The 27037-nt window shown below is 49.4% G+C and overlaps 1 protein-coding gene across 3 annotated transcripts; it reads left to right on the forward strand.

The window, feature by feature from the left end:
• The first annotated feature begins 9342 nt into the window (after window positions 1-9342).
• Window positions 9343-26482, forward strand: Cib2 (calcium and integrin binding family member 2). 3 transcript variants are annotated; one of them, XM_052188319.1, is made up of 6 exons: window positions 9343-9594; window positions 15048-15082; window positions 21706-21817; window positions 23317-23464; window positions 25694-25889; window positions 26284-26482. In XM_052188319.1, exons 1-6 carry the CDS (start codon window positions 9544-9546, stop codon window positions 26303-26305), a joined length of 564 nt encoding a protein of 187 aa, XP_052044279.1. In that variant the 5' UTR covers window positions 9343-9543; the 3' UTR covers window positions 26306-26482. The 3 variants fall into 3 exon arrangements, with proteins under 3 accessions (XP_052044279.1, XP_052044280.1, XP_052044281.1); XM_052188320.1 differs by lacking the exon at window positions 15048-15082 and having other exon boundaries at window positions 9344-9594; XM_052188321.1 differs by lacking the exons at window positions 9343-9594; window positions 15048-15082 and adding an exon at window positions 17031-17130.
• Window positions 26483-27037: the final 555 nt, after the last annotated feature.

The raw sequence follows: 27037 nt of genomic DNA on the forward strand, positions 1-27037 counted from the left end.
ATTAGGGCAATGAAAATGGGAATTAGAGGGGATTTTAAGAAGAAAACTTCCAACTCAAGTTGGCTTCCTGCATTTCCTGTGAGAGCTTTTTAGAGGTCCTAGAATGTGTGGTATGCAAATGAGCACATGGCTGCAATTACAGAAAAATGTGGAAGAGCAGGACCTGAACACACAGAGTCCTGGCTTGCTCCTGGGCACGCTAAGCCAGGGAAAACACTTGTAATAATAACTGTAGTTTGGCAAAAGTTTCTATTTCCCCAGCTCTAACTTTTGAGAAAGGGAAGTGCAGGCAGAGGGTTGTTTGCTTGTTTGTTTGTTTTGTTTTTGTTTTTCGAGACAGGGTTTCTCTGTGTAGCCCTGGCTGTCCTGGAACTCACTCTGTAGACCAGGCTGGCCTCGAACCAAGAAGTCCACCTGCCTCTGCCTCCCAAGTGCTGGGATTACAGGCATGCGCCATCACTGCCCAGCTAGAGTCTCTTAAAGGCACTGCCTGATACAAAGCTTCTGGTTCCCTGAATCCCAGATGAGAGCGCCTACTTCTTTCGCACACTTAAGGTCTCCTTTGTCTACACAGACTGAGTGCAAGAGGGTGAGGTGGCCTTTGAAGACTGCTCAGTAGTTCCCTGCACTGCTTCATTGCTTCCTGATGACCCCACAGCTCCTGACTGCAATGCCTCCAGGAACATTTGCAGCTCCTGTAGGGTCACCTGTCTGCTGTACTCAATGGGGGCTGACAGAATAAAGCCCCAACCAGTTATGAAAAACACAATCCATCATGAAGCCCTCTGACAAGCTTTGGCAGCTCCCTTAACAACCACAGCCTAAGCCTGGGCAGCGGTTCTGGTGTGGTCCAGCAGCAACTAGGAACTTGTCAGATGCCCATACCCTGGGCAACCAAATTAGAAATGCTGGGGAACAACTTCCCTTGTGATTTAGAATCGAGGGCCAAGAAGGCACACCTTGAAGGCCCTTATTTAAAAAAATATATTTTTTTACTTATTCACTTCACATACCTCCCCTCCTGGTCACCCCCTCCAACGATCTTCCCCCAATCCCCTCCTCTTCTTCTCCTCTGAGTAGGTGCCCCTCCCAGGTAATTCCCCCGACCACCACCTGGCACTTAAGTCTCTGTGAAGCTAGGTGCTTCTTAACCAACTGAGGCCAGACAAAGCAGCCCAGCTAGAAAAACATTTCTTATATACAGGCAACAGCTTTTGTGATAGCTCCCATTCTAGTTGACCTACATGAAGACCAAGCTGCACATCTGCTACATACGTGCAGGGAGGCCTAGGTCCAGCCCGTGTATGTTCTTTGGTTGGTGGTTCAGACTCTGAGAGCCCCAAGGGTTCAGGTTAATTGACTGTGTTGGTCTTCCTGTGGAGTTCCTATCCTCTTCGGGGTCCTTCCTCCTATTCCTTAAGAGTCCCCAAGCTCTATCCAATGTTTGGCTGTGGGTGTCTGCTTCTGTCTGAGTCAGCTGCTTGGTAGAACCTACCAGAGGATAACGTGCCCATGTCGTAACAGAATATCATTAGTAGTGTCAGGGATTGCTGCTTGCCCATGGAATGGGTCAGGTTAAGCCAGTTATTGATTGGCCATTTGATTAGTTTCTGCTTCATCCCCCATGCCTGCATTTCTAGTACACAGGATAAATTTGGGGTTGAAAGTTTTGTGGGTGCGTTAGTGTCTCTATCCCTCCACTGGGGTTCCTGCCTGGGTACAGGGGTGGCCTCTTCAGGTTTCATGTCTCCAATGTAGTGAGTCATAGCTAAGGTCATCCCCACTGATAGATACTTGGGCTCCTTCCTTGTCCCAGATCTCTGCCTCATCCTTGAGAGCCCCCCTTCCTCAGCCCTCCCATCAGTTCCAGATTTCCATTAATTTTCTCGGCCCTCTGGGTGTCTCTCCTGCCCTTTTCCACACCTGATCCTAAACCCCCATTTCCCTCCCTCTCCCTCTCCCAGTTCCCTCCCTTTATCTGCCTCTTATGACTATTTTATTCCCCCTTCTAAATGAGATTCAAGCGTGGGAAGGTTCTTCTTATATTGAGGGAAGGTTCTTCTATTGAGTCCGTCTTCCGTGCTCAGAGAACATGAGGGGCTTTCTGAGCTATGAGTTACGGTGAGACAAGGGCATGAAGTCCCCAAACAGGGAAGGGTCTTTCCCTTTGAGCCTTCTCCTCCTTTGTTTTACAGCTATTTCTTCTTTTCTCTTTTAACATTTTTTTCAAACCACATTATTTTGTGAATACGACCACTGGAGAGTTTAGAGGGTGGGATGAGGCATGTGCCCCAAGATAAGTATGCTGAGCTCAGAGTGACTTTGCAGAGTGGCTTCTTTTTTTCTACCGTGTGGATTCCAGGTCTGGTCAGCAGGCTTGGCTGCAGGCTTTAACTGCTGAGCTCTCTCCCTGACCCTGGTATGGTTTTAGATACAGGGTTTTGTTATTGAAATCAGGCTCACATGGGCTTTGTATCAATCCTCTGACTTCTATTTTCTGAGTAAGGTATTACAAGTGTGTGCCACCAAATCTCACTTGCTTTGTTTGAGACAAGATCTCATTATGCCACCTAGACTGACCTTGAGCTCAATCCTCATGCCTCAGCTTGTAAGAGCTGAAATACAGACATGAGAAACCATGTTCCTGGGGTGGAGAGATGGCTCAGTGGTTAAGAGCACTGACTGCTCTTCCAGAAGTCCTGAGTTCAATTCCCAGCAACCACATGGTGGCTCACAACCATCTGTAATGAGATCTGATGCCCTCTTCTGGTTTGTCTGAAGACAGCTACAGTGTACTCACATACATAAAATAAATCAGTCTTATTAAAAAAAGAAAAAGAAAAGAAAACCATGACTTTACAACATTTTCTTTTCTTTCCTTCCTTCCCTCCCTCCCTCCCTCCCTCCCTCCCTCCCTCCCTCCTTCCCTCCCTCCCTCCCTCCCTTCTTTCTTTCTTTCTTTCTTTCTTTCTTTCTTTCTTTCTTTCTTTCTTTCTTTCTTTCTTTCTTTCTTTCTTTCTTTCTTTCTTTCTTTCTTTCTTTCTTTCTTTCTTTCTTTCTTTCTGGCTTTTTTGAAACAGGTTTCTCTGTGTAGCCCTGGCTGTCCTGGAACTCACTCTGTAGACCAGGCTGGCCTCAAACTCAGAAATCCGCCTGCCTCTGGCTCCCAAGTTCTGGGATTAAAGGGGTGCACCACCACTGCCCAGCTACATTTTATTTTTTTTTATTTTCTTATTTTTAAACATCAATTCTTACATTGTTTGTGTTTAATTTTATTAATAGCTTTTATTATTTATTAAATAATTTATTTATTATTTATTTGTGTGTCTCTGTGTGTGCCATGACACATGTAGAGGTTAAAACATAACTTTCAGGAGTTGGTGTTCTCCCACCACTTGGGTCCTGGAGATCAAACTCAAGTCATCCTGCTTAGTGCCTTTACCCCCTGAGCCATGTAGCTGGCCCTCTTTTTTTTCTTAGTTTTTTACTTGTTATTACTGTGTATGTGTCATGTGTGGAGGTCAGAGGACAACTTTTGGGGATTCACACTCTCCTTCCATCACGATTATCTGGAGATCAAACTCAGCTTGTGAAGCTTGTGGCAAGAACGTCTATCTACTGAGCCGTCTCACGGGCTGAAGTCTTACAAGACAAGCCTGTCCCCAGCAGCATGAGGAGAGAGAGGAACAATACAGAGAAAACCACATAAAATGGCTGGAGCTTGAAAGAGAGCGACATCTAGAGAGGGCGGGCACAAGTAAGGGTTACAGGAATGACCAGGAGGAGGCGAAGTCCTGGCTTCTCCACAATCCCATCCCGAGACCCACTAATCCCAAGACCCACTAATATGTTTTTTGGGTTTTTTTTGTTTTTTGTTTTGGATGGGGGAGTGCATTTTCCTTTGCTTTTACATTTTTACAGTAGAAATATGGCTTCCACCACATGGCTACATTCCCAGTCATCAAGGCTTTATTCTATTCCCACAGGCTGCAGGTAGTAAGTCTGAGCTTCAGCGGCCTGCCGAGTGGCATACAGCTAGAGATTTGGGGAAGAGACGGTCTTGATGGGGTGAGAAATGGACAGGGCTAGGCAGGATCTGAAGTGAGGGGCGGGAGCATCTTCTGGTGGGTGACTAGGACCCACACAAACTTCTTCACCAAGGAGGATGGCAGAGAGGAAAAGGGAAGGGGAAATTTCAAGTGAACATCATGATGATGTCTCCTCATCTGTTCCTCAGACTTGAGGGATTTTGCAGGCTGTGTTCTCTCACTGACCATCTGTCAAGAGACTGTGCACGGTTTCCATCAAGGCACCTAAGCATTAAGTAAGATGAGTTCCTATTTGTTCCTAAGAGTACGAGGGCTATTACAGTTGAAGAGGAGAATGCAAGAAATATGTGTATATGTATGTATGTATGTATGTATGTATGTATAAAATCAAGATATAATATATTGGTATTTAGAATATATAGTACCAATCACTTCACTTTTCAACTATAGTTCTCAGTTAGGTGTTTGGCACCAAACTAAAGTAGGAAGAAATTCTTGAAAAGCTCAGCTGAAGCTCCTAATAGACTTTAAACAAGATTTAAAGGGACCTTTTAGCTCCATGTATATACCTATGTAGTGTGTATGTATGTATGCATGTATGCATGTATGTATGTATATGTGTATCTCTCTTTACCAGCGGTGCTCAGACCAGTCAAGGTCTTCTAATCACGCAGCTTCTCTTGGGAGTGCTGAGGACATTCTCCTTTCCGCCTTACACCAGCAACAGGGACTAGGGTGCTCACATCTGTGATTCCAGAACTCAGCAGGCTGAGGTAGGAGGGCTGTGAGCTCAAAGCTAGCTTGATCTACATGGCAAAGCTCTGTTTCAAAAAGCAAGCAACATACCTAGAACAGCCACCACCAAACAGATAGGAAACCTGTTATGTAGAAGCTTGTTTCAATGATTGCAGCAACAAAAACCAGACTGCATATATCTTGTCAGTCAAACTTTAATTATAAGAAAAAAAATGTGAGGCTGGAGAAATGGCTTCCAGAGGACCCAAGTTCCCTTCCAGCCCCCATAGCAGGCCTTCAAAACTACCTGCAACTCTAGCTCCAGGGGACTTGGTGCCCTCTTCTGACTGCTCCAGGCACTGTACTTATGGGCACACACACACCTACACATACACACACACCTACATATACACACACCTAGACACACACACACCTAGACACACATACACCTAGAGACACACACCTAGACACACACACACACCTAGACACACACACACACACACCTAGACACACACACACACCTAGACACACATACATCTAGACACACATATACCTGGACACACATAGACCTAGACACACACACACCTAGACACACACATACACCTAGACACACACACACCTAGACACACATACACACCTAGACACACACACACCTAGACACACATACACCTAGACACACACACCTAGACACACCTAGACACACACACACCTAGACACACACACACCTAGACACACATACACCTAGATACACACACACCTAGACACACATACACCTAGACACACACACCTAGACACACCTAGACACACATACAGCTAGACACACACACACCTAGACACACATACACCTAGATACACACACCTAGACACACACACACCTAGACACACACACACCTAGACACACATACACCTAGACACACACACACCTAGACACACATACACCTAGACACACACACACCTAGATACACATACACCTAGACACACATACACCTAGACACACATACACACCTAGACACATACACACACCTAGACACACACACACACCTAGACACACATACACCTAGACACACATCCACACCTAGACACATACACATACACCTAGACACACACACAAACCTAGACACACATACACCTAGACACACACACCTAGACACACATACACACCTAGACACATACACACACACACACCTAGACACACATACACCTAGACACACACACACACACACACACACTTAGACACACCTACACCTAGACACACACACCTAGAGACACAAACACCTAGACACACACACACATAGACACACACACACACCTAGACACACACATACCTAGACACACACACACACACATAGACACATACACACATAGACACACACACACACCTAGACACATACACACCTAGACACACACACCTAGACACACACACACATAGACACACACACACATAGACACACACACATAGACACACACACACCTAGACACATACACACCTAGACACACACACACACACACACATAGACACACACAAACACACCTAGACAGACACGCACATGTACATAAGTTTAAAATAATAATAATTTTAAAAAGAAGTAAAGGTTTTGATGAAGAAGTAACGGTACTCAGGGCTGCAGAGTGAGATGGCTCAGCTGTTAAGAACAGTTGCTGCTCTTTCAGAAGACCTGAGTTTGGTTCCTAAGAACTCTTATCTGCCAGCTGTAACTGCAACTCCAGCTCCAGAGAATCTAACATCCTCTTCTGGTCTCCATGGACTTCTACCTACACATGGCAGGCATACAGACATAACGCACATAAACATAAATCTTAAAAAAATTAAGAGTAGAAGAATAGTGACTCATGGCCCCCAAAGTGATATAAGCTAGGCAAAGCTGGGCAATACTGGTATATAGGTTTTGTTGGTTTTTTGGTGGTGCTAGGGACTGAACCCAGGACCTCATGCATGTCAAGCTAGCTCTCTGCCACTACGCTAGCTCCCAGCTAATTACTTTCAGTTACTATAGTTTGTTTTCTGAGATAAGGTCTCACATACTCCAGGTTCACCTGAATCAGCTAAGTAGCCAAGGATAACCTTGAACTTCTGCTCTTTCTGCCTCTGTCTCGAGGACTGGGATTACAGGAGACCACACCCATGTAGCTAATCTCAGCTTTGGCAGTCCACGGTGGACTTGCCTTCCAGCAGGGCCACCAGGAGCCTTTGGCTCAGGTTTCATGCAGTCCGGCTGCCCCAAGAACGGGCAAGACAGTAAGGACATTCCCATTGCTGGTCGCCTTCCTTGTGGTTCACCAGTGGGTCCCAGGGTTCCTGGGACTCCTGAACTTCCATGTTTCTGGGAGAGCTTTTTCTAGTGGTCACCTTGATGGGGCGGCTGAAGATGGCCAATCATTTACAAGGCTATTGGTTAGCCTCCTCTGCCCTGCCTGCATTATTAAATTTCTTGAAGGCCTCACGTAACAGAGTGGCTGTAGGGACTGATCTGGTTACTTTCCTTAATGTCTTGAACCAACGGGGTAGTGTAACCCATTGCCTACCAGAGCCCACTCCTCTGCTGAGGTAGAGTCTGCATTCGTCTGTTTCCCTCTTTAAAAAGTTATTTTATGGTATGAGTGTTTGCCTGCATGTGTCTGTGTACTGCATGCATCCAGTACCCAGAGAGGCCAGAAGAGGGCATCCTGACCATTATACATTATATCCCAGATATAATGTTACAGACAATTGTGGGCTGCCCTGTAGGTGAGGGGGAACCAAATCTCGGTTCTTGGAAAACACCAGCAAGTGTCTATCTATCTATCTATCTATCTATCTATCTATCTATCTATCTATTTGTTTTTTGGATTTTTTTTTTCCGAGACAGGATTTCTCTGTGTATCCCTGTCTGTCCTGGAACTCACTCTGTAGACCAGGCTGGCCTCGAACTCAGAAATATGCCTGCCTCTGCCTCCCAGAGTGCTGGGATTACAGGCGTGGGCCACCACCTGGCTATATTTGTTTTTTGATACAGGGTTTCTCTGTGTAGCCCTGGCTGTCCTGGAACTCACTCTGTAGACCAGGCTGGCCTCGAACTCAGAAATCCGCCTGCCTCTGCCTCCCAAAGTGCTGGAATTACAGGCGTGTGCCACCACTGCCCAGCTGGAGGCTTTGTTTTTTAATAAAGGTTCCCTTGCCCAGTTGATTATACAGCGAATAAATCTGTATGTTTGTCTGCTCTAAATTTGTTTTTATAACAGCTTCAGAGTGACTGTCTAAAAGGGTTTATTTCTCGTACAATGATGCATTTATTTAAAATCCCAGGGAAACATTCTGGTTTCTGTCACATTTCTCTAGAGTAAGTTCTTTGAATTTTCTCAAGCAGCAAGGGCAGCCAGGCATGCCCTTTCCTCCTCCTGAGATGCCCCACACTCTGGGTCAAAGGCCAGGTGCTTGCTGGGCTTGAAGTCTTTACAGCTCCCTCCCCCACTCCACCTCAGTGTCTTCTTTTCCCTGCTGGGGATGGAGCCCAGGGTCTCCTGAATATTTTGGGACCATTCTATGGCAGCTCCATCTCCCACCCTCCAAGAGTGTTTCAGAGGTCACTGTCTCAGTCCTGCTCCTCTGTGGAGGGCTGCTAAAGGAGTGCTTGCCTAAGGAAAGCACAGGCTGCAGAAGCTGGTCCTGTCTAGACCCTCTTGTAACCAGCCTGGCAGAAATGCAGAGATTCTAAAGAGACGCTTGTATCTCTCTGTCCGCCTATCAGATTGTTGAAACGATGAACCTCAAAGAGATGGGGATTTCCACAGAAATCTCATCCTGGAGGAAGGAAAATGCATTACACATTAGCAAGGGGGAACTTGTCTCCTGGAAAGGAATTGTTTCCCCCCCCCCCTCCTCTCTCCCCCCTTCTCTCTCTGGTTTTTTTGAGACAGGGTTTCTCTTTGTAGCCCTGGCTGTCCTGGAACTCATTCTGTAGACCAGGCTGGCCTCAAACTCAGAGGTCTGCCTGCCTCTGCCCCAAGTGGTGGGATTAAAGGCGTGCACCAACACTGCCCAACTCCCAGAGTCATACTTTGGGGGTTTCCTCTTCCCAATGTGGTGACATTGAATAAACTTTCTTTTACTGTTTTCAACTTTCAATCTGGCTTTTAAACCGACATTATGAGGATGGGCTTGACTTGGGTGATCCCGCAAGCTCAATAACACACTTATTCTCAGTCTAAGATCAGAGGCTGGAGGATTGTGCCTGTTCTACCACACTAATCCATGGGGTTTTCTAGCTCATATTCACCAGGACCGACTGGGGCTGCCAGTCAGAGTGCTGGTTGGAATGTGAGGCACACTCAATGTCCAAGTGTCAGGCGGCCCTCCGAGGCCACCACTTGGCCATCCCAATGTGCTGCAGTAGCAAAAACTGAGCAGGCCTCTCTCCAGGGAGAAGTCATCTCCGGATCACTCACTACGGGTCTAAGGCCCCGCCTCCTTCCCCTAGGCTGTGCCTCGGATCCAATCCCGCCTCCGGCCCCGCCCTCTGGCTCCGCCCCCGCCTTAGTCCCGCCCCGCCTCCGACACCGCCTTTGCCTCCCAGCCCCTGAACCCCTCCCACTGAACTGCGGGACCCAGCGGAGCGGGCCAGGCGAGGCTGGCGACGCTGCCCGCTCCCGGGCTGGCAAGGGCCGCGGGCGCCGGGCTCGGGGCTCCAGAAGCCTCCGATGGGAAGCAGCACTCGAAAGGGTGAGAGACGCAGCCGCGGCCACCCATACCACCGCGGTCACCATGGGGAACAAGCAGACCATCTTCACTGAAGAGCAGCTGGACAACTACCAGGTGAAGCCGGCGCGCCGCGGCCCCTGTAGTCCTCCTTTCTGTCCTTTCCCCAGGCCTCGCAAAAGCGAACTTACCGAGATTCAAACCCTGCCGCTGCTTTCAGCGCGCGGCGTCGCCTTAGGTGGATGACTTCCCCTTGATGAGCCTCAGTTTCCCAGGCCCGGGAATGTGTGAGCATTCCAGTTAGAGTATTCTGTCAGATGTGCCTCACCCACTTCTTCTCTACCTTATTGACCTTCTACCTGCCCTCCCAGACTGGACTCCAGCCATTCTCCCAGCCCTCTGGGCATGACCCCCATCCCAGAAAGGTCTTGGAGTAGGGGGAGGACAAGAGGCCCCAAATGCAGTTACAGGTTGGGGTGTGTTGTTTATCTGTATAACTGGAGGAAGAAGGCTACATGCCCACATCTTTCAACCTACTTTGTGATCCTAGTGGTCCTTTCGCCCCGGATTCTTCCAAGTTCAGAGCTAGCTGTCAACATCAGTGATCTCAAACCCCCCAGCCATGTGAAAACTTTTCTGTAGGTATGGGAGGGAACCTTATCTCCTGGCTGGCCCAGAGTCTTGCTCACCAGGTAATGTCTCCCGTCTTTCAGGGCACAGTTGTAGGGTCTTCTTTGTATCTTCTAAACAGATCAGAAGGAGTGTTATGTCACATGTATTCCTACCTTAAATGTGTGCAACTTCCGTGTGTGTCTAGTTAGCATGGAGCAGTTATCCAGTGTGACCCAAGTGATGGACTATGTATTGAGTAGAGCCCTAGTGGACAGGGGAGGCCGATAGCTCTTGCTTTGACTGTTCAGAAACAGTGCAGAGCTTGCATGGGGACTTGGGAAGTGAGGATTTTTGACCAGGAAGTTCTGTCTGGAAGGAGGTGTTAAGCGGCACTAGATGCAGGCAAATAGCCCAAACCCAGGGGAGAAGAGTGGTCTGGGGAGGGTGGGGGGCTTGCGTCCCCATGCAGACCAGCCTGGCATTGGGTTACTAGTCAGACCCAGTCTTGTGTTGAGTTCTGATCCTTTGCCAGGGCCCAGCTAGACCCTGCCAGGGAGAGGTGAACCCTGAAACCTGAGAGCCCCACATCTCCTTTCCTCTGGCCTGCCCAACCAGGGCTGGGTGGGGGCCCCAGAGTTACACTCCCTTGTCCAAGTAACTGTGGGTTTTCTGGAACTTCACGGTCTGATGGTCTACCCTCCCCGAGGCAGGATGCCCCACTCCCTTACTCTCCAGATGTCCCTGCAAGAGGCCCAGAGTTTCGGCTGCCGCCCTGGCCACTTATGTGCGCGTCACACTCATTCCCTCGTCCTCTTGCATGCCTACACAGGGCTCGCCACCCTCCCCAGCACCCTCTGCATCCCGCCAGCCATTCCAACTCTTTCCTTCAGCCCACGTCTTCAGTTAAGAACAAGCCCTATGCATGACCCAGCCCACTTTGCATCTCACCTTGAGATCCCTTCGTCCACCTTAAGAATGTGTCCCTGGCCAGCCCTCCAAAGTCTCCTGGAGACAGAGGTCTAACTGGAGCCTCCTCCCCTCCTGCCATGGCCCTGTGGCCTTCTCTTTTGTCCCTCTTCTCTTCGTTCTCTCCTTCCATCCCCCACTTCTTCTTCCCCCCTTCATCTTTCAAGAGACAGCATATGCCTCACTATAGTTGCATTGACTGTGTACTAGCCAGGCCCTATAGGAAGCCCTAAGAAGTCACCTCTTGGATCTGGATGAATGAACACACATAAACACTGCCCGGCTAGCAGGGAGCTTTCTAAGACAGGTACAGACGCCTCCTCTCCAGGTCTCTGGGTGTCTTTGGAAGAACAGAGCTCATCCTAGCCTGCCCTGGGTTCAGCTGGTCTCCAACTTCATTTCTTTCTTTCTTTCTTTTATTAAAATTAGATTTATTCATTTTATGTGTATTTTCATGTATGTATGCGACCCTGTGTGTGACTGTTGCCTATGGAGGCCAGAAGAGGACACTGGGTCCCTGGGACTTGAGTTAGATGGTTGTAAAGCACCGTCTGGGTGTCGGGAATTGAACCTAGCTGTTGTGTAAGGGTAACAACTGCTCTTAACCATTGAGCCATCTTTCCAGCCCCCAGCTCCACCTCTGACTTCAAGCCCCAGGCACCCTGCAGGGCTTCCAGTCAAGCTGGTGCTGTTGCCTCAGCTTCTCAGCAGCATCTCCAGGCCTTACATCTCCAGGAAGGGGTCCATGACCTCACCCTGGGAGTACCCAGTGGGCCCATGACACGTATCCCTCTCCAGTCCTTCCTCTGGCCACTGAATGGGTCCTATCTTCCTGTGAAGTGTTTTCTAAGCCCAGAAGAGGTTTGTGAGGAAGAAAGAAGACAAACCTGTCTATCATACAGTTCAAGGAGGGCAAAGAACTCCATATAGGGATTTTGAAGTCCTGGGTTCAGATTGTAGTTGGGCATTGATGCTATGGAAGTTAACAAGCTGATGCTTTCTTCTGGGCCCAGGCTCCACTCTGGGGTGGGAATTCTTACTAATGTAGCTATGCTTATGTCACCAGGCTGTCATGGGATCAACTCAGGCCACCCTGGAGCCTTACCTCCAGCTGTTCGGAGATTGGCCATTCCCAGACTGGGCTGGCAGAGCCGGAGAGGAGTCCTGTCTCCTTTACAAGGCACAGATAGTGGCTTGGTTCTTGACTGCTGCTTTAGGCAGACCAAGTAGATGCCAGACAGAGCTCTTGAGTTGAGAGGGGAGGGAAGGCATTGGAAGTGCTGGAGAGAAGGGGGAATTGGTGGCACATACATTGGAGGCAGAATTAAATTTTGGAAATTATCTTCAGGTTTCTTCTAGTAACTAAAAGATCCCAGCCTGGCCTGTTTGGCACTTCCAGAATTCTGACCCCAATTCTCCCAGTCCAGCTCCCCCCTCCCTAGACACAGTTTGCACATCTGTAAGACAGGAAAATAGCACCAGGGTGGTGCCAAAGATGAAATGAAATTAGCAATTTAGAGTCCCTCATGCAAGGTGCTTGGCAATTGTGTACTGGCTGTGAGGTGGTTCTCAGTCTGGGCTGTGCTTTAGAATCCCTGAGTGATGGGGTGAAGTGGGAGCCCTGGGCTGTTGAGCCTAAAGTTTTCTACATGCTAGGCACTCGATTACCACTGATGTATATCTCCATCTCTAGTTTTCTGTTCACTTTTAATATTTTTAGACAGTATCTCACTCAGTAGTCGAGGCTTGAACTTGTGACTTCTAAGTAGTTGGGATTGTAGGTTTATTTAGAAGGATTGAGTGGCTCCGAAGGCCAAGGATGCCTGGGAGGATGTAGGGATGTCACATGTCATTGGTCTGAGGGGTGACAAGGTCCAGGTATTTTAAACTGCTCCTCAGGTGGCACTGCCCTGGAGATGTTCTCTTGCTAGTAGAATTGGCACACTGGGAGGCAGGGGGTGGTGCTTTTAAAAATACAACTTCCTACCCAGAGTTTTAGAGTCTACATTTTCCCGGTATTTCCAGGAAGCTGCTGCTATGGCTTAGGCACTGTTTCTTAAAGAACAGTGTCCAGAAGGTGAGTCTAGTTGTGCTAAGGTGGCCAGGATATATGGGAAAACTACTTTTGCAAGCAGTACTCTTGAGGGGTCTGTATAGGTGGAAGGAACTCTGGGTATATGTAGGAGGAACTCTGGGTATATGTGGGAGGAGCTCTGGGTATATGTAGGAGGAACTCTGGGTATATGTAGGAGGAACTCTGGGTATATGTAGGAGGAACTCTGGGTATATGTAGGAGGAACTCTGGGTATATGTGGGAGGAACTCTGGGCATATGTGGGAGGAGCTCTGGGTATATGTGGGAGGAACTCTGGGTATATGTGGGAGGAACTCTGGGTATATGTAGGAGGAACTCTGGGTATATGTGGGAGGAACTCTGGGTATATGTGGGAGGAACTCTGGGTATATGTAGGAGGAACTCTGGGTATATGTAGGAGGAACTCTGGGTATATGTGGGAGGAACTCTGGGTATATGTGGGAGGAACTCTGGGTATATGTGGGAGGAGCTCTGGGTATATGTGGGAGGAACTCTGGGTATATGTGGGAGGAGCTCTAGGTATATGTGGGAGGAACTCTGAGTATATGTAGGAGGGACTTTGGGTATATGTGGGAGGGACTCTGGGTATATGTGGGTATATGTGTAAAGCAGCCTACCTGCTCAGCCCTGGCAGACAGGGAGCTTTCTGTCTGCGTTGGGTCGGCATGGGGTTGCTGCTTCTCAGCCTTAGCTTTTCCTGACTACTCCAGAGGAGACATTGTCAAAATCAAAGCTGAGGCCTCCAGGAGAAGCCCCTGAGTTTCCGAGATGGACACAGCCGCGTGGAGTCCTTCATTGGTCTCCCAGCAGACAGCAAGTAGCTTGGAAAGACAGATTTGCTTGGCTTCATGGGAACCTGGAAATTGCACCCAGCTTCCTCTTAGCCTGCACAGAGTCAGCAAGGAAAACCCTGGCTGTTGTGTACACACTCTGGGCACCCTCTTTGGCCCACCTCGATGTGCAGGCCTGCCACCCTGGTGTCTAGCGGCTCCAGGTCTTCCACAGCCAGCCTGGCGGTTGGTGCACCCTGGGCTGTGTCCATACGCCCCCTCATCGGAGCAGTTCTGCTTAGCATAAGGCCCCAGGAGGCCTGTGGGCTCTGGGCTGTGCAGAGTCTGAGGTTTTCTTCCTTCATGCTACGATAGTGGGCAAAGGCAGAAGAGCTAGACAGCAGGAGAGAAATAGAAAAGCCTTGCATTGGTGGACATTTTAGGTCCTGTTTGGCTGCTTTCACTTCCTCTCTCCTCCGTCTGACGTAGTAACCATTATCTAAGACTCTAGGCTGTGAACAGATGTACCTCAGCCAGCCAGAAGGTCCTTAAAGAGTCCAGATGCTACCTGTCCACTCCCCTTTTCTGAGTTCTGCCCCCCCTCCAACCCCCATACCTCAGGCCTTCTATCTTTCTCCTGCCTCCTCAGTGTGATATCTCTTGTCCTTGCAGCCTAAGACCATAGATCATATGCCTGGAACCATAAGTTCCCAAACTGAGGACCACTGCTCACAGATACCCAGGACGTCCACTTTATATGACCTGCCCACATGATGAGGTGTTCTCGGTGCCTCTGGTGGTGTGCTGAGGGACCTGTTGATCCTCTCTGTAGTGGTCTCTAGAATTGTCTGTTAGCTACCTCTCTGCTCCCCCACAGTGCATCCCCCCTGGCCTTCAAATCTACTGTGGCCACTTATGTGCCACCCAGCCCCACCCCACCTGTGCATCACTGTCCTGGACCCAATGAGTCAAAAGTTTCTGGAAGCAACTAGAATTGGCTGTTCCTCTGGAGAGGAGTGGGAGGAGCAGTAGGCACTTTGCTGCTTTGGGTCCAGCCAGGGCTGTTGGGGTGGGGCCCCACAACTGTAAGGGTTCTAAGCGAACGCCATTTGTGTATTCCCTCCACAGGACTGCACTTTCTTCAATAAGAAGGACATCCTCAAGTACGTATGGCTTCTTGTCTATCTCTCTGGGGCTAGGGATGTGGTAGGAGTGGGGTCTTTTGGGACCTTCTACCCTAGGGACCCCATCTTTTAAGCTAGGGGCTCTAATAATCCTCTGGCTTCAATGTCTGTCACTCCGGGGATGTCTGTCACTCCGAGGCATGCTCACAACACCTGAGCTGTTTACAAGGGGACATCCCCTCTCCTTGTGACCTAAGGTGGAGGTCTTGACCAGGAGACATTGCAGTGTTGCCAGTCTCAGACCAGTGAGCAGCTATTACAGGATGCTAGAAAACCTGCAGCCATTGCTGGCCCCCTCTACCTAGGCTATCCGGTGTCACTAAAAGCCAGCAAAGTCTCAGGATCAGTTTCCCTGGAGATCGATGCTCAGGCCGGGGCTACAGCCTGGTGCAGCCTCCCCAGAGAGTTGTGCTGGCGTTTTTTTCACTCCCCTGACCACTCTGTGTGGACAGTGTTCCTCTTCCAGCCTACTATTATACCTCGTTGCTTGGGTGGACATAGGCTACCCCATTTTCACCTCTTAGGGGGTCAGAGCCCCCCAAACTGGGCCTCGGGCCTGAGCTCTGGAGCTCAATGGCCTCAGCGAGGTTTGGCCCTCTGGAGTCTCACTTTCTGGGACTCTGGTTCCTCTCTCAAGAGGCAGTAGTCAGAGGTGTAGTACCCGACCACTGGAACTGTCCTGAATGTGTTCTCAGTGAGGATTTCCGGTGCTGACTCTGACCTTCCAGAGTTCTTGGGACAAGCCCTGTTTTCAGTAGGAATTCCACAGGAATCTTTCACTGAGGTGTGCTTTCAAACCCCTTAGCCCCAGCTTTGTCACTCCGAGGCATGCTGATTCTGGACAGCTTGTGCTCTGAGGCTCACGACGTTTCTATTCTGATCTAATTCCTCGCCACCCCAGCACTTTAAATGCTCTTAAAGCCAGTCAAAGCTCTGTAGATTCATAGGCTCAGTAACTAGCTCGCATCTGGGGAAGAATTTAGATGTCTCTACCCATGCCTGGCCGTGGTGCCTGTTGGCCACCAGTGATGAGGAATGAGAGGACTGCACACAGGAGGATGTTCCAGGCTGGCAAGATGCAGAGACAAAGACACAGTCTTCTTTTCATCCTCAACCCCACACGGCCATGTACCAATCTCTATTGAGCTCAGCAACGTTACCCTTAGGAAAGAATGACTCAGGACCAGGTCAGGAGTCGGGGTGGTCTGAAAGGCCTTTGGGGGTGTCTCTGGAAAATGAAGAGCACTTAGGTAAAGGTCCCTGGGTCTCAACAGCCCTGGCTTTTTTATTTCCACACTAGAGAAAGAATAAGCGTCAGGTCCCGTCGTGGGTAAAGGAACCTCCCAGGTGGCTGGATACCCTGCCTGAGCACATTCCTGTCATGTTTTGGGGTAACTCCCAGCAGAGGCCCATGTCACTGACCCCTGCAGTCCTGTCAGGCCAGGCCCTCTCCACTGTTCACATCTCAGTGAGGTTCAGAGATGGTTACGAGCAAAGACGACCCAGCAATGTCCGGCAGGTCAGTGGCAGAGCCAGCCCGGCCAGACCTTGCTCCGGTTGTCTGCCCCCTCCTTCCCTACCTGCCAGCTGCTTGTTTCCTTGGTAAGCTGCACCCTGAGTACTGACCAGATGGCAGGGAGGAAACTTGAGCCGGAGGTTCTTCTGTCAGTGTGATTCGGATCACAGATAACCAAGGTCCCCTGCTCAACTGCTCCCACTACCTACAAGCCCCGTGGATCCCAGTTCTCCCTAGGCACAGCCCTTCCACCCCAGCACGGGGGTGGGTGGGCAGCCCACCCACCTGTGATGGTTTGTTTGCATTCATCCCAGGGAGTGGCTCTATGAGAAGGTGTGGCCCTGTTGGGGTAGGTGTGACCCTGTGGGTGTAAGTTATAATACCCTCATTCTAGCTCTTTCGCTAGCAGCCTTCAGATGAAGATGTAGAATTCTCAGCTTCTCTTACCCCATGCCTGCCTGGACGCTGCCATGCTCCCACCTTGCTGATAATGGACCGACCCTCTGAACCTGTAAGGCAGCCCCAATTAAATGTTGTCCTTATAAGAGCTGCCTTGGTCTTGTCTGCTCACAGCAGTGAAACCCAAAGTAAGACACCACCCATCCTCACAGCCACCTCTTTCAGCTTCCGTGCTTCCTGTGGGGGAGGGCTTAGCCACTCAGCTCCCTTGTCCTCAGTGACACTTGGTTCCTGGACAAGGGGACAGGAATCCTGTCCCCTTCAGCCAGACACGAGCTTGTCTAGTTGACACCCTGAGGAATCTGCTAAGTGATTACTTTATTATTTATTTTCTTAACCTTTAAAAAAAGGTATGTAATCTGTTTTAAGTACTCTTTATTTATCTTGATTGTACATGAGGTGTCTGAGATGAGTAAGGGAGGTGGGTCAATCCCTGGGTCATTGCTGCAGAAATAATAACTGCCCCAGCCTCAGCAAGATCACCAAACAAATGCACCGTGTAAAAACATCTTTCCGTGTGTAAATGTTGGCAAATAGATTTGAAAATTGAATTTAATTCTTTCTCTTCTGAAAATGTAATATATTTAAAAACCTCAAGTGAGAGCCAGGCGTGCATGTGGGCTCCACTTATGGCTTTTCAGAGAAATCCATCTTTCTCTTCGTGATTCCAAACGCTGCATATCTGAGGCTACATCTCACTCATACTTGGGTTCGACTCGTCTCTGTCTGGTGCCAGTGTCTTTTCTGTTTGTCTGTTCGTTTGTCTGTCTGTCTGTTTGTGTTTTCTTACCGTGGTGGTGGGTAAGACAAGATCTTGCCATAGGCAGTTGGCTGGTTTCAAACCTTTGCAGTAGCTCTGTTTCATTCTTTGGGCTCTGGGATGAGAACTTGGCTTTGTCTCCCCCTTTCTGTCTTATCAGTCTCCCCCCTTCTCTCCTTGTCTATTTATTATTTATTAATTTTTGGGCTGGGGGGTTTTGGAGTTGGGCTTTGTTAGATTTTGGTTCGTTAGTTGGTGTTTTTTGTTTTTCGTTTTTTTTAAAAATAGATTTATTTAGTTTATGTATATGAGTGCACTGTTGCTGTCTTCAAATTTACCAGAAGAGGGCATCAGATCCCATTACAAACGACTGTGAGCCACCATGTGGTTGCTGGGATTTGAACTCAGGACCTCTGGAAGGCAGTCACTGCTCTGAACCACTGAGCCATCTCTCCAGCCCAGGTGTCGTGTTTTTGAGATGGGATCACCCTGATAGCTCAGGCTGGCTTTGAACTTGGACTCCTCCTCCTCCTCCTGCCTCAGCCTCCTTAGTGGTTGGAAGGCTTGAACTTCAGGAACCACCCACGGCTTCCACATCTGCTTTCATGCAGCTAGAGCGGCACAGCTGTCACCTCTAGTTCTCAGGGTTAAGACGGGACACAGGTGGAGACATCTTTTTTTAACCCAGTGCTCTTTATTGAGGGAAGATGTGATAGGGATGTAGATCTCTCTCTCTCTCTCTCTCTCTCTCTCTCTCTCTCTCTCTCTCTCTCTCTCTCTCTCCTCTCTCCTTCTCTCTCTCTCCTCTCTCTCTCCTCTTCCTCCCTCCCTCTCTCTCCTCTCTCTCTCTCTCTCTCTCTCTCTCTCTCTCTCTCTCTCTCTCTCTCTCTCTCTCTTTCTTTTTTCTTTCTTTCCATGATTTTCCTCCCACAGTGATTCAGGTTTTCAGATTCCTTGTGGAGTTCCTTAAAAATTTCTAGCATCATTCTAGTTATTTTACTTTTTAAATTTTTAATGTTTTTAAAGACCTATTTCTTTTACTTTATATACATTGTTTTTTTTTTTCCCTGCGTGTATGCACATGTACCACATATGTGCCTGGTGCCTGCAGACATCAGCAGAGGGGATCAGAGGAGGATGTTGGATCCCCTAGGGTTAGAGTCACAGGTGGTTATGAGCCATAGTGTGACTGCTGAGAACCAGCCCAGGTCCTCAGCAAGAGTGGCCAGCGCTCTTAACTGCCAAGCCTTCGCCAGCCCATTTACTTATCTATCTATCTGTCTATCTATCTATCTATCTATCTATCTGTCTATCTATCTATCCATCCATCTATCTGTAAGTGTGTGTGTGTGTGTGTTTCTGTGTACATGTGACACATGTGTGTATGCCTGAGGAGGTCACAGGTGTCAGCTCTCCTGGAGCTGGAGTCGTAGCTTTATGAACTGCTTTATGTGAGTGCTGAGACAGTAACCCAGATCCTATGGAAGGGCACATGCTCTTCCCAGAGTCACCTCTAGGCCCTCGTTGTTGTTTTAGAACAGTATGCCAGGGCAGAACCTGGCTTCTTACTCTTGGGGAGCACCCATAGCCTGATCCCATGCCCACCTCTTCTGCGGCATTGACGGAAGGCTGGCAGGCAAATAAGAGTGTAGAAATACCTACAGCTCGATGCCAGGTGGTTTATGTATATATCTGTACTTGTGTATGCATTTGTGTGCATGGGTGCACTTGTTCGTTCGTTCTTTCTTTCTTTCTTTCTTTCTTTCTTTCTTTCTTTCTTTCTTTCTTTCTTTCTTTCTTTCTTTCTTTCTCTTTCTTTCTCTCTCTTTCTTTCTCTCCCTCTCTCTCTCTCTCTCTCTCTCTCTCTCTCTCTCTCTCTCTCTCCCTCCCTCCCTCTCTCCCTCCCTCCCTCCCTCCCTCCCTCCCTCCCTTCCTTCCTTCCTTCCTTCCTTCCCCCTCCTCCTCCTCTTCCTCCTCCTCCTTCTTAAGACAGTGTTTCTTTGTGTAGCCCTGGCTGTCCTGGAACTCTATAGACCGGGCTAGCCTAGAACTCAAAGGTTCACTTGCCTCTGCCTCCCAAGTGCTAGGATTAAAGGTGTGCACCCCCCCTCGCTGCATGGGTACACATGTGTGTACATCGGTATGTGTATACATGTGGAGGCCAGTAAAGAACCTCAGATGTTGTTCAAGCACCTCCCTCTTTGTTTCTCAATGACCTGGACCTTACCAAGTAGGCAAGACTGGCCCATCCTCAGGATCTGCCTGGCTCCTCCCCGGAGCTGGGGTTAAAAGTGCATGTGCCAGGGATGGAGCGATGCCTCAGAGGCTCAGTGCACTGGCTGTTCTGACCGCAGACCCAGGTTCAGTGTCAGGTACCCCCACAGTGGCTCACAACTACCCCTAAGTGTGTATGTGGTGCACACACACACAGGTGAAGGAAAAACACTCATATGGATAAAGTAGAATAAATGAATCTTTAAAAAGTTAAATAAATAAAATATAAGATTTAAAAATCAAAAATCCCAAGGCTGTATGTCATTGTGCCTTCCTTCCTTCCTTCCTTCCTTCCTTCCTTCCTCCCTCCCTCCCTCCCTCCCTTCCTTTCCTCCCTCCCTCCCTCCCTCCCTCCCTCCCTCCCTCCCTCCCTCCCTCTCTCTTCCTCCCTTTCTCTCCCTCCCTCTCTCTCTCTCTCTCTCTCTCTCTCTCTCTCTCTCTCTCTCTCTCTCTCTCCCCCTTTCCCCCCCTCTCTTTTTTTCTTTTTCAACATAGGTTCTGGGGATTGAACTCAGGTCCTTCCCTGACTTTACTGACTGAACTTCAGACTACCAGAGTTTTATGAACACTGTCCTATTTAATCCACACAAGTGTGGAAAATGATAGACTGGTTCCAGTTTCTGGCTAAAAATTATTCTCTGCTGTTACTCCATTTACCCAAGGTCATCCCACTAGCTAGAGAGTGGTTTAGGTGCATTTCCAACCTCAGCCTGGCTTGAAGCTCCTGCTGCAGCATCCCCCACAACTTTGGGGACACATGCTAATGTCCAGAGGCATGCAGCATCACTCCAGCCCAGAGGCAGCATCACCCCCGGCACAGAGGGAGAGGAGTAGATGTTCAGGTCTAGTCCAAAATGTAATCAGAAACACAGTGCATATGTTAAAGGTGAATGAGTTAGCCAAGTGTGGCAACCGCAGCCTGGTGAGGCTTCAGGCTGCCTAAAGCAAGAGGCTTGCAAGGCCTATCTACATGGTGAGACCCTGTCAACCCCTGCCTCCTCCAAAAAGCACATGAGTTGCAAAATATAAATTTTGTTGCAGGGACTTTTATAAAAAGAAGGGTAACATTCCTCAATGCAGGAAAGAACAGAAAACCTGCGTGTCCATCTGCGGAGAGTCCCAGCTTTTATCTGGCCACCCTGGTGGCTTCTGACCCTCTCTTACGCAAAGAATAGGATTTGGGGGTTTCTGCTCTCTCCCTTGTGACCTTAGGTCCTTTGATGGAAATGTGTTCCTGGAGAGGAACAAAATCAGGTCAGGGTGAGGGGAGAGGAAGATGAGGGGAGAGAGGATGAGAAAGACAGAGAGTGTGTGGGAGACAGTCACCCAGCTAGGGGACAGGGAGAAGTATTGGGGGATAATGGAGCTGGGGCATGCCTTTGTGTTTAGAAAGCAAGGAGGACCTGCACAGCTGAACAGTCGATTTGCCAGAACCTGCTTCCCCTCCAGGACACACCCATGTGGACAGAGCAGATACCTCCTATTGGATCCTGGATAAGGACCTAGACAGGGTGGCGCTGGGTCACTGGGTCACTGGGTCACTGGGGCTCAGGGTTGGCAGTTTCTAGTGTCTTTCCTCTGCTTCTCTCAAAGGCTTCATGCACGGTTCTATGAGCTGGCCCCCAACCTCGTCCCAATGGACTACAGGAAGAGTCCCATCGTCCATGTACCCATGAGCCTCATCATTCAGATGCCGGAGCTCCGGGTAGGTGAGAGGCTACTGCCGGTGGGTTGGAAGACGGGGAATCAGCTCCAGGCAGGGAGTGGAGGCCCAGATCCACACTGCAGTCTGGCTCTAGCCATGCTGAATGTATTGTCCTGAATGGACCACTTAAGTTCTGTGTGCCTCAGTTTCCCAATATACACGTTGCATAAATGACTTATAGAAGGGTGTGGGGCTTGGTAGGTGCCCTGTGGATTTTTGGCTGCCCACTGCCCAGCCAGTGGCCTGTGTCCACTTGCATGTTCCTCTGTGGAACAGAGTGGGCTGTACTCAGCAAGCCTTGGTCTGTTCTTTTAGATAATTTTTCCTTCATTTTCCATGTCTGGTTATGGAGTCTTGGTCATCTCTAATGACACATCCCAGACTCGAACTTCCTGGGAGTCCTTTTAGAATATTCATTTGGATCTGGACTGTGTGGGGTAGGCTCAACCAGCAACCAGTAAGGCTGTTGCGTGTGTCCTCGGGCCACCTCTACATGGAAAGTTTGTTGAGTTCTTCAACATGGGATATAGAAAGGTTACTCCCACAGTAAGAAAGCCTTGGGCACAATTCCACAGTGCTGTGGGACTTGGCAGGTCTGGGAAGTATGACTTACAGTAGGGTAAGAGTGCTATCACCTCGGGTCTGCATCTTAACTCTGCCCTGAGAGGTGCTGAGCACAGGCTTAGCCCTAGAAAGCACTGCCTGTCTTCGAGGGAGAATGTGAGGCACTGCACGGTCTTTGTCTCCAGGTCCCTGGGGCTGATCCAGGCTGAGGAGTTGTGACAGAGGGAATGTGGGTCCTGGACACTTTGGCATCACCGGAAGGAGCAGAGTCAGGGCCTGAGAATGAGGACAAATGGGCTATGTGACTAGAGGCCTCAGAACCACCTCTTTCTGCTTGTGTTGGTCCAATTACCTGACATCTTGGCGCATCACTTCTATTCCCCACCTGTCTGGCCTGAATTAGCTTGGACCGAAGGCTTCCTGGAGCAGCTGTCTTCTTTTGCTGGGGACACAGTCCAGTAGGTAGAAGAAGGAGTCTCTGAATGCGCCTCTGAAATTTTTTTATTTTTTTTTTTTTTGGTTTTTTTCTAGACCGGGTTTCTCTGTGCAGCCCTGGCTGTCCTGGAACTCACTCTGTAGACCAGGCTGGCCTTGAACTTAGAGATCTGCCTGCCTCTGCCTCCCAAGTGCTGGGATTAAAGGTGTGCGCCACCACCGCCCGGCTCGCTTCTGAAAATTGAGACAGTTGGCATGCAGCCTCTTCTCAGCTTGCTGTGCGCATGTGTGAATCCTGTGTAGCATGAGAACATGCTTGCTGAGCCAGGTCCCCAGATCAACGCCTTCCACAGCTAACCTGGCAACTCCTCCATAACCGTTAAGTAGCTGTGGTCATTGCCTCTCTGGAGGTCAAACATACAGGCTGTCACGGGCTGTCCTCAGACTGGTCCGAGCTCCCTGCCTTACCTACCCCAAGTGATGCCTGTGCTTTTCTTCAGGAGAATCCCTTCAAGGAGAGGATTGTGGAGGCTTTCTCTGAGGATGGTGAGGGGAACCTCACTTTCAATGACTTTGTGGACATGTTCTCTGTGCTCTGTGAGTCGGCGCCTCGGGAGCTCAAGGCGAACTATGCCTTCAAGATCTATGGTAAGGAAGGGCTGGCAGCAGGACAGAACCGCATTGCCGAAAGGGGCATCTTGTGAGCCATTGCACCATCCAGTTATTGCTGAATACACTAAGGCTTTGAGGAATTCCCACCTTGAGGGCGCAAATCATGCCTGAGACACATCTTCGGAAAGGAGAGACCCATCCACTCTGGGAGGAGGAATAGGGTGCCAGGGACTAAAGGACCAGGGGAGATTCATCCCCTGGGACAACAGGACAGGCACCCCAACAGAGTGTGCAGCAAGGCTTGCCAATATAAGGAAGGTTTGGGATGCGGTGGGGAGGATCTGTGAGAGTATAGAGACCCAGGCTGTGAGGAGTTTGGGCCCAGTGCTCAAGAACAGGATACGGCAGGGTTCAGGCAAGGAAGGAGAGACAGTATTCTAGAAATACTACTGGGAAACTTCAACACGTGAACTAGAAAGGTCAGACTAAATCTAGGGGCCAGACTTCTTGAGACATGATGCTGAGCCAGGTACAGAGGGAAATCCTGAAGAGTCCCCCTCATAGGCCAGAGATAGGGCCATCCCATTTCTCCAGCCTGCTGACTCACTGGCCACTAGAGGGCTCTGGGCACACCCAATCCTCCTGTAGCTAAATGGAGACTACCATGCAGCTAGCTCTCGCTGTGCCTTGAACTTTTACGGGACCATATAAAAAGACTACAAACCTTCCCGTACCTTTAAGAATTTGGTGGATGTTAGAGCAGTGAGCCTTTTAAGGGCTGTCTCTTAATTTTGTGCTATCATGTTTATTTCAAAGGACTTTGGTTTAGATACACAGTGCAACACCTGGTGTTTGCATATGAGAAAGCAGACCCTGCCTGTCCACCCTCCATAAATGTAGCTTCACCCATTATCCTTCAGCCTAGGACCCCACAGTGCTGCCCCTGGGAAAGGCTGTTGTCTTCCTACAGGAGGAAAGTGCAGAGTATGTGGAGATGTCAGCTTTTTCCTGTTAAGTCGGCCTAGGAACCTGTCTAGCCCACTAGCCAGATAGCAGGTCTTTCCGTGGAACCTTCTACATGCTCTTCAGGAGCAGAGATAAATCCCACCTCATGCCCACGGTGGAGGCCCTCACAGGCAGGGACAGAGGTGGGCAGCTCAGGTTATACTGAAGAGCTTCTGCTCTAAGTCCAACTGGCCATGGTTGTGACCTCTGGGGGGGTCCTTGGCCTCTCCTAGTCCAACTTTTTTTTTGCCTGCAGGGTTCAGGCGTAGTCTACGCAAACGAGCAAGAGTGGCTCTGGTCTTCATCAACACCATCTGTGCCAGCCTGGTGGGCAGTTAGAGGGAGAGTCTGTCTAGAAAATGATGCTTGAAGAGACTCGAAGGGCAAGTGGGTGTTGTTTGTCAGGAAGGCATCAGAGGGATGGGAAGCCAAGTGCGCAGAGCCGGCAGCTCTGCTGAGAGAGTAGAAGAGGCGACAGAGTTAATCATGCTGAGCCTGCACGTGGCCCAGCCCACGGGGCCACCGTGTCATGCTCTGGGCATAGTGGGAGTGCCTTTTGCCCAGGAGATCCAATGGTGCCCCTACTCAGTGCACAAAGGCCTTTCCTATGTTGGTCTCTCTCCAGGGTGATCCTGTATCTCTTGATTTATGTTTTTTTTTTTTTTAATTGACAGATTAGGTTTTACATGATTACCACATACAATATGCATATGTGTTAGTTGTGTGTGTGTGTGTGTAGGCCTACCAGGGGTGATGAGGTGCCATTAAGAAAATGTGAGTTGAAGAGACCTAGTCAGAATCCTAGCTCCACCTCTAATTGGATCTCTGACTTAGCCTCAGGCACTGGCCTTTCTGGCTTCTGGCTTCTTTGGCTCTAGGAGTCCATTGTGGGGCGAGGTCAGGAAGACTGTGGCTTAAGTGTGAAGCTCTCAGGGAGTTCATATTTGGAACTGCTTGGGCTGTAGCTGTATACACCTTCATTGCAGGGGTTTGTGGGTCCCTCAAATATTAATTTGTTGCCTGTGGATGTTTAAAATTTACCTTGTGTGTGAGCTTGTCAGTTCCCTTTAGTGGGGACAAGGACCTCAGGGTTCTCTGAGTTCATAGAGATACTTTGGGGAGTCCAGAGGCTGATAGGCTGGTCAGTGTGGTAGGCTTGGAGGAAGGAGTCATACTGGTCAGGACACCGCTGTCCTCGAAGGCCCTGGAGGGACTCAGTCCTCTTCTGACCATCTCCTCTCATCCCACCTAACCTCACAGACTTCAACACTGACAACTTCATCTGTAAAGAAGACTTAGAGCTGACGCTGGCCCGCCTCACTAAGTCAGAGCTGGAGGAGGATGAGGTAGTGCTTGTGTGTGACAAAGTCATTGAAGAAGCTGACCTGGACGGTGACGGCAAGCTGGGCTTTGCTGACTTTGAGGACATGATCGCCAAGGCCCCTGATTTTCTCAGGTGCTGTTACCCCCAGGAGCTAGGCTTGGGTGGGGTCACAGCTGGCTCATGGGATCTCCATGGGCAATGATATAAGCAAGCCTGAAGCACCTGGTTGAGGCCCAGCTTCCCAGATTCATGACTGACTCTTATACAATTATTCCTCTCATGAGAGGGATCAAGATCTTCCGTGGTACACAGGAGGGATTAAGGCTGGGGGGGGGGAGGAGGGAGGGAGGGGTGGTCTAGACCTGTAGCATGGAAGGCTGAAAACTGGATAACTGCTCCTTTCTAGCCTCCTGGGATTCTCTGTGCAGCTTTCCTTAGGGAAACGACCAGGGTTGGGTTAGCTTTCCCTAGGGAGCCTTCTACCCAGCCCACAGTCTCTCACCCTCGCTGCTTTCTCTCTTTATAGCACCTTCCACATCCGAATCTGAGGACACTGCCCAGGCTGTGGGGAGCTGGAGCTCTGTCCTCTGGCCTGCTGTCTGTGCAGGTATGGTTTCCAAGGAAAGGAGCTGTGGCCTCTGGGGTTTTCACCCATGGACATTTCCTGTGGCCCTTTCAGCAAAAAATAAAATAAAATAAAATAAAAACCAACAAAAAAACCTTAACTGCAACGGGGTTGTGACGAGCAGATCCCTTCCCTAGGCCCCCAGTGGTCTACCCTCAAGACTGGCAGTTCCCCCGTGGGCTGTCTCACCCACCCCCTTGCCCAGTCCTTTCCTCGCCTAGGAGGGGAAGGTAAAAAATCCCAGTGGGAGGGGTGAAGCTGGATTATCCATGTGCTGGGCAGACACCCCAGTCACCCAGGGATAAGTGCAAAAAAAAAAAAAAAAAAAGAAAAGAAAACAAAACAAAACAAAAAACAGAGCCTGGGGTTTTAACAAGCTATGCAATCTTTTACCAAAGCCAAGGCTGTGCTGTACCCACCTCCACCCCCCATACTTTCCCAATGTGGAGCTGTATAAGCAGTTAGGTCCATCCAAAGGGCTCTGCCCCTGTGTCTCGAACACTGCTCCCCCCCACCCCTCCACCCCCCTACCCCCCACCCTCCCCCACCCCGATGACATGGGATCACTGATGTGTGCTGACGTCAGATTTGTGAACTCCTAGAAATAAAACACTTTTGTGTCCTGCACTCTCCGTGTCTGTCAGCATTAGGAGAC

This window comes from Apodemus sylvaticus, chromosome 7 (genome assembly GCF_947179515.1).
Source record: "Apodemus sylvaticus chromosome 7, mApoSyl1.1, whole genome shotgun sequence".
Classification (NCBI taxonomy): domain Eukaryota; kingdom Metazoa; phylum Chordata; class Mammalia; order Rodentia; family Muridae; genus Apodemus; species Apodemus sylvaticus.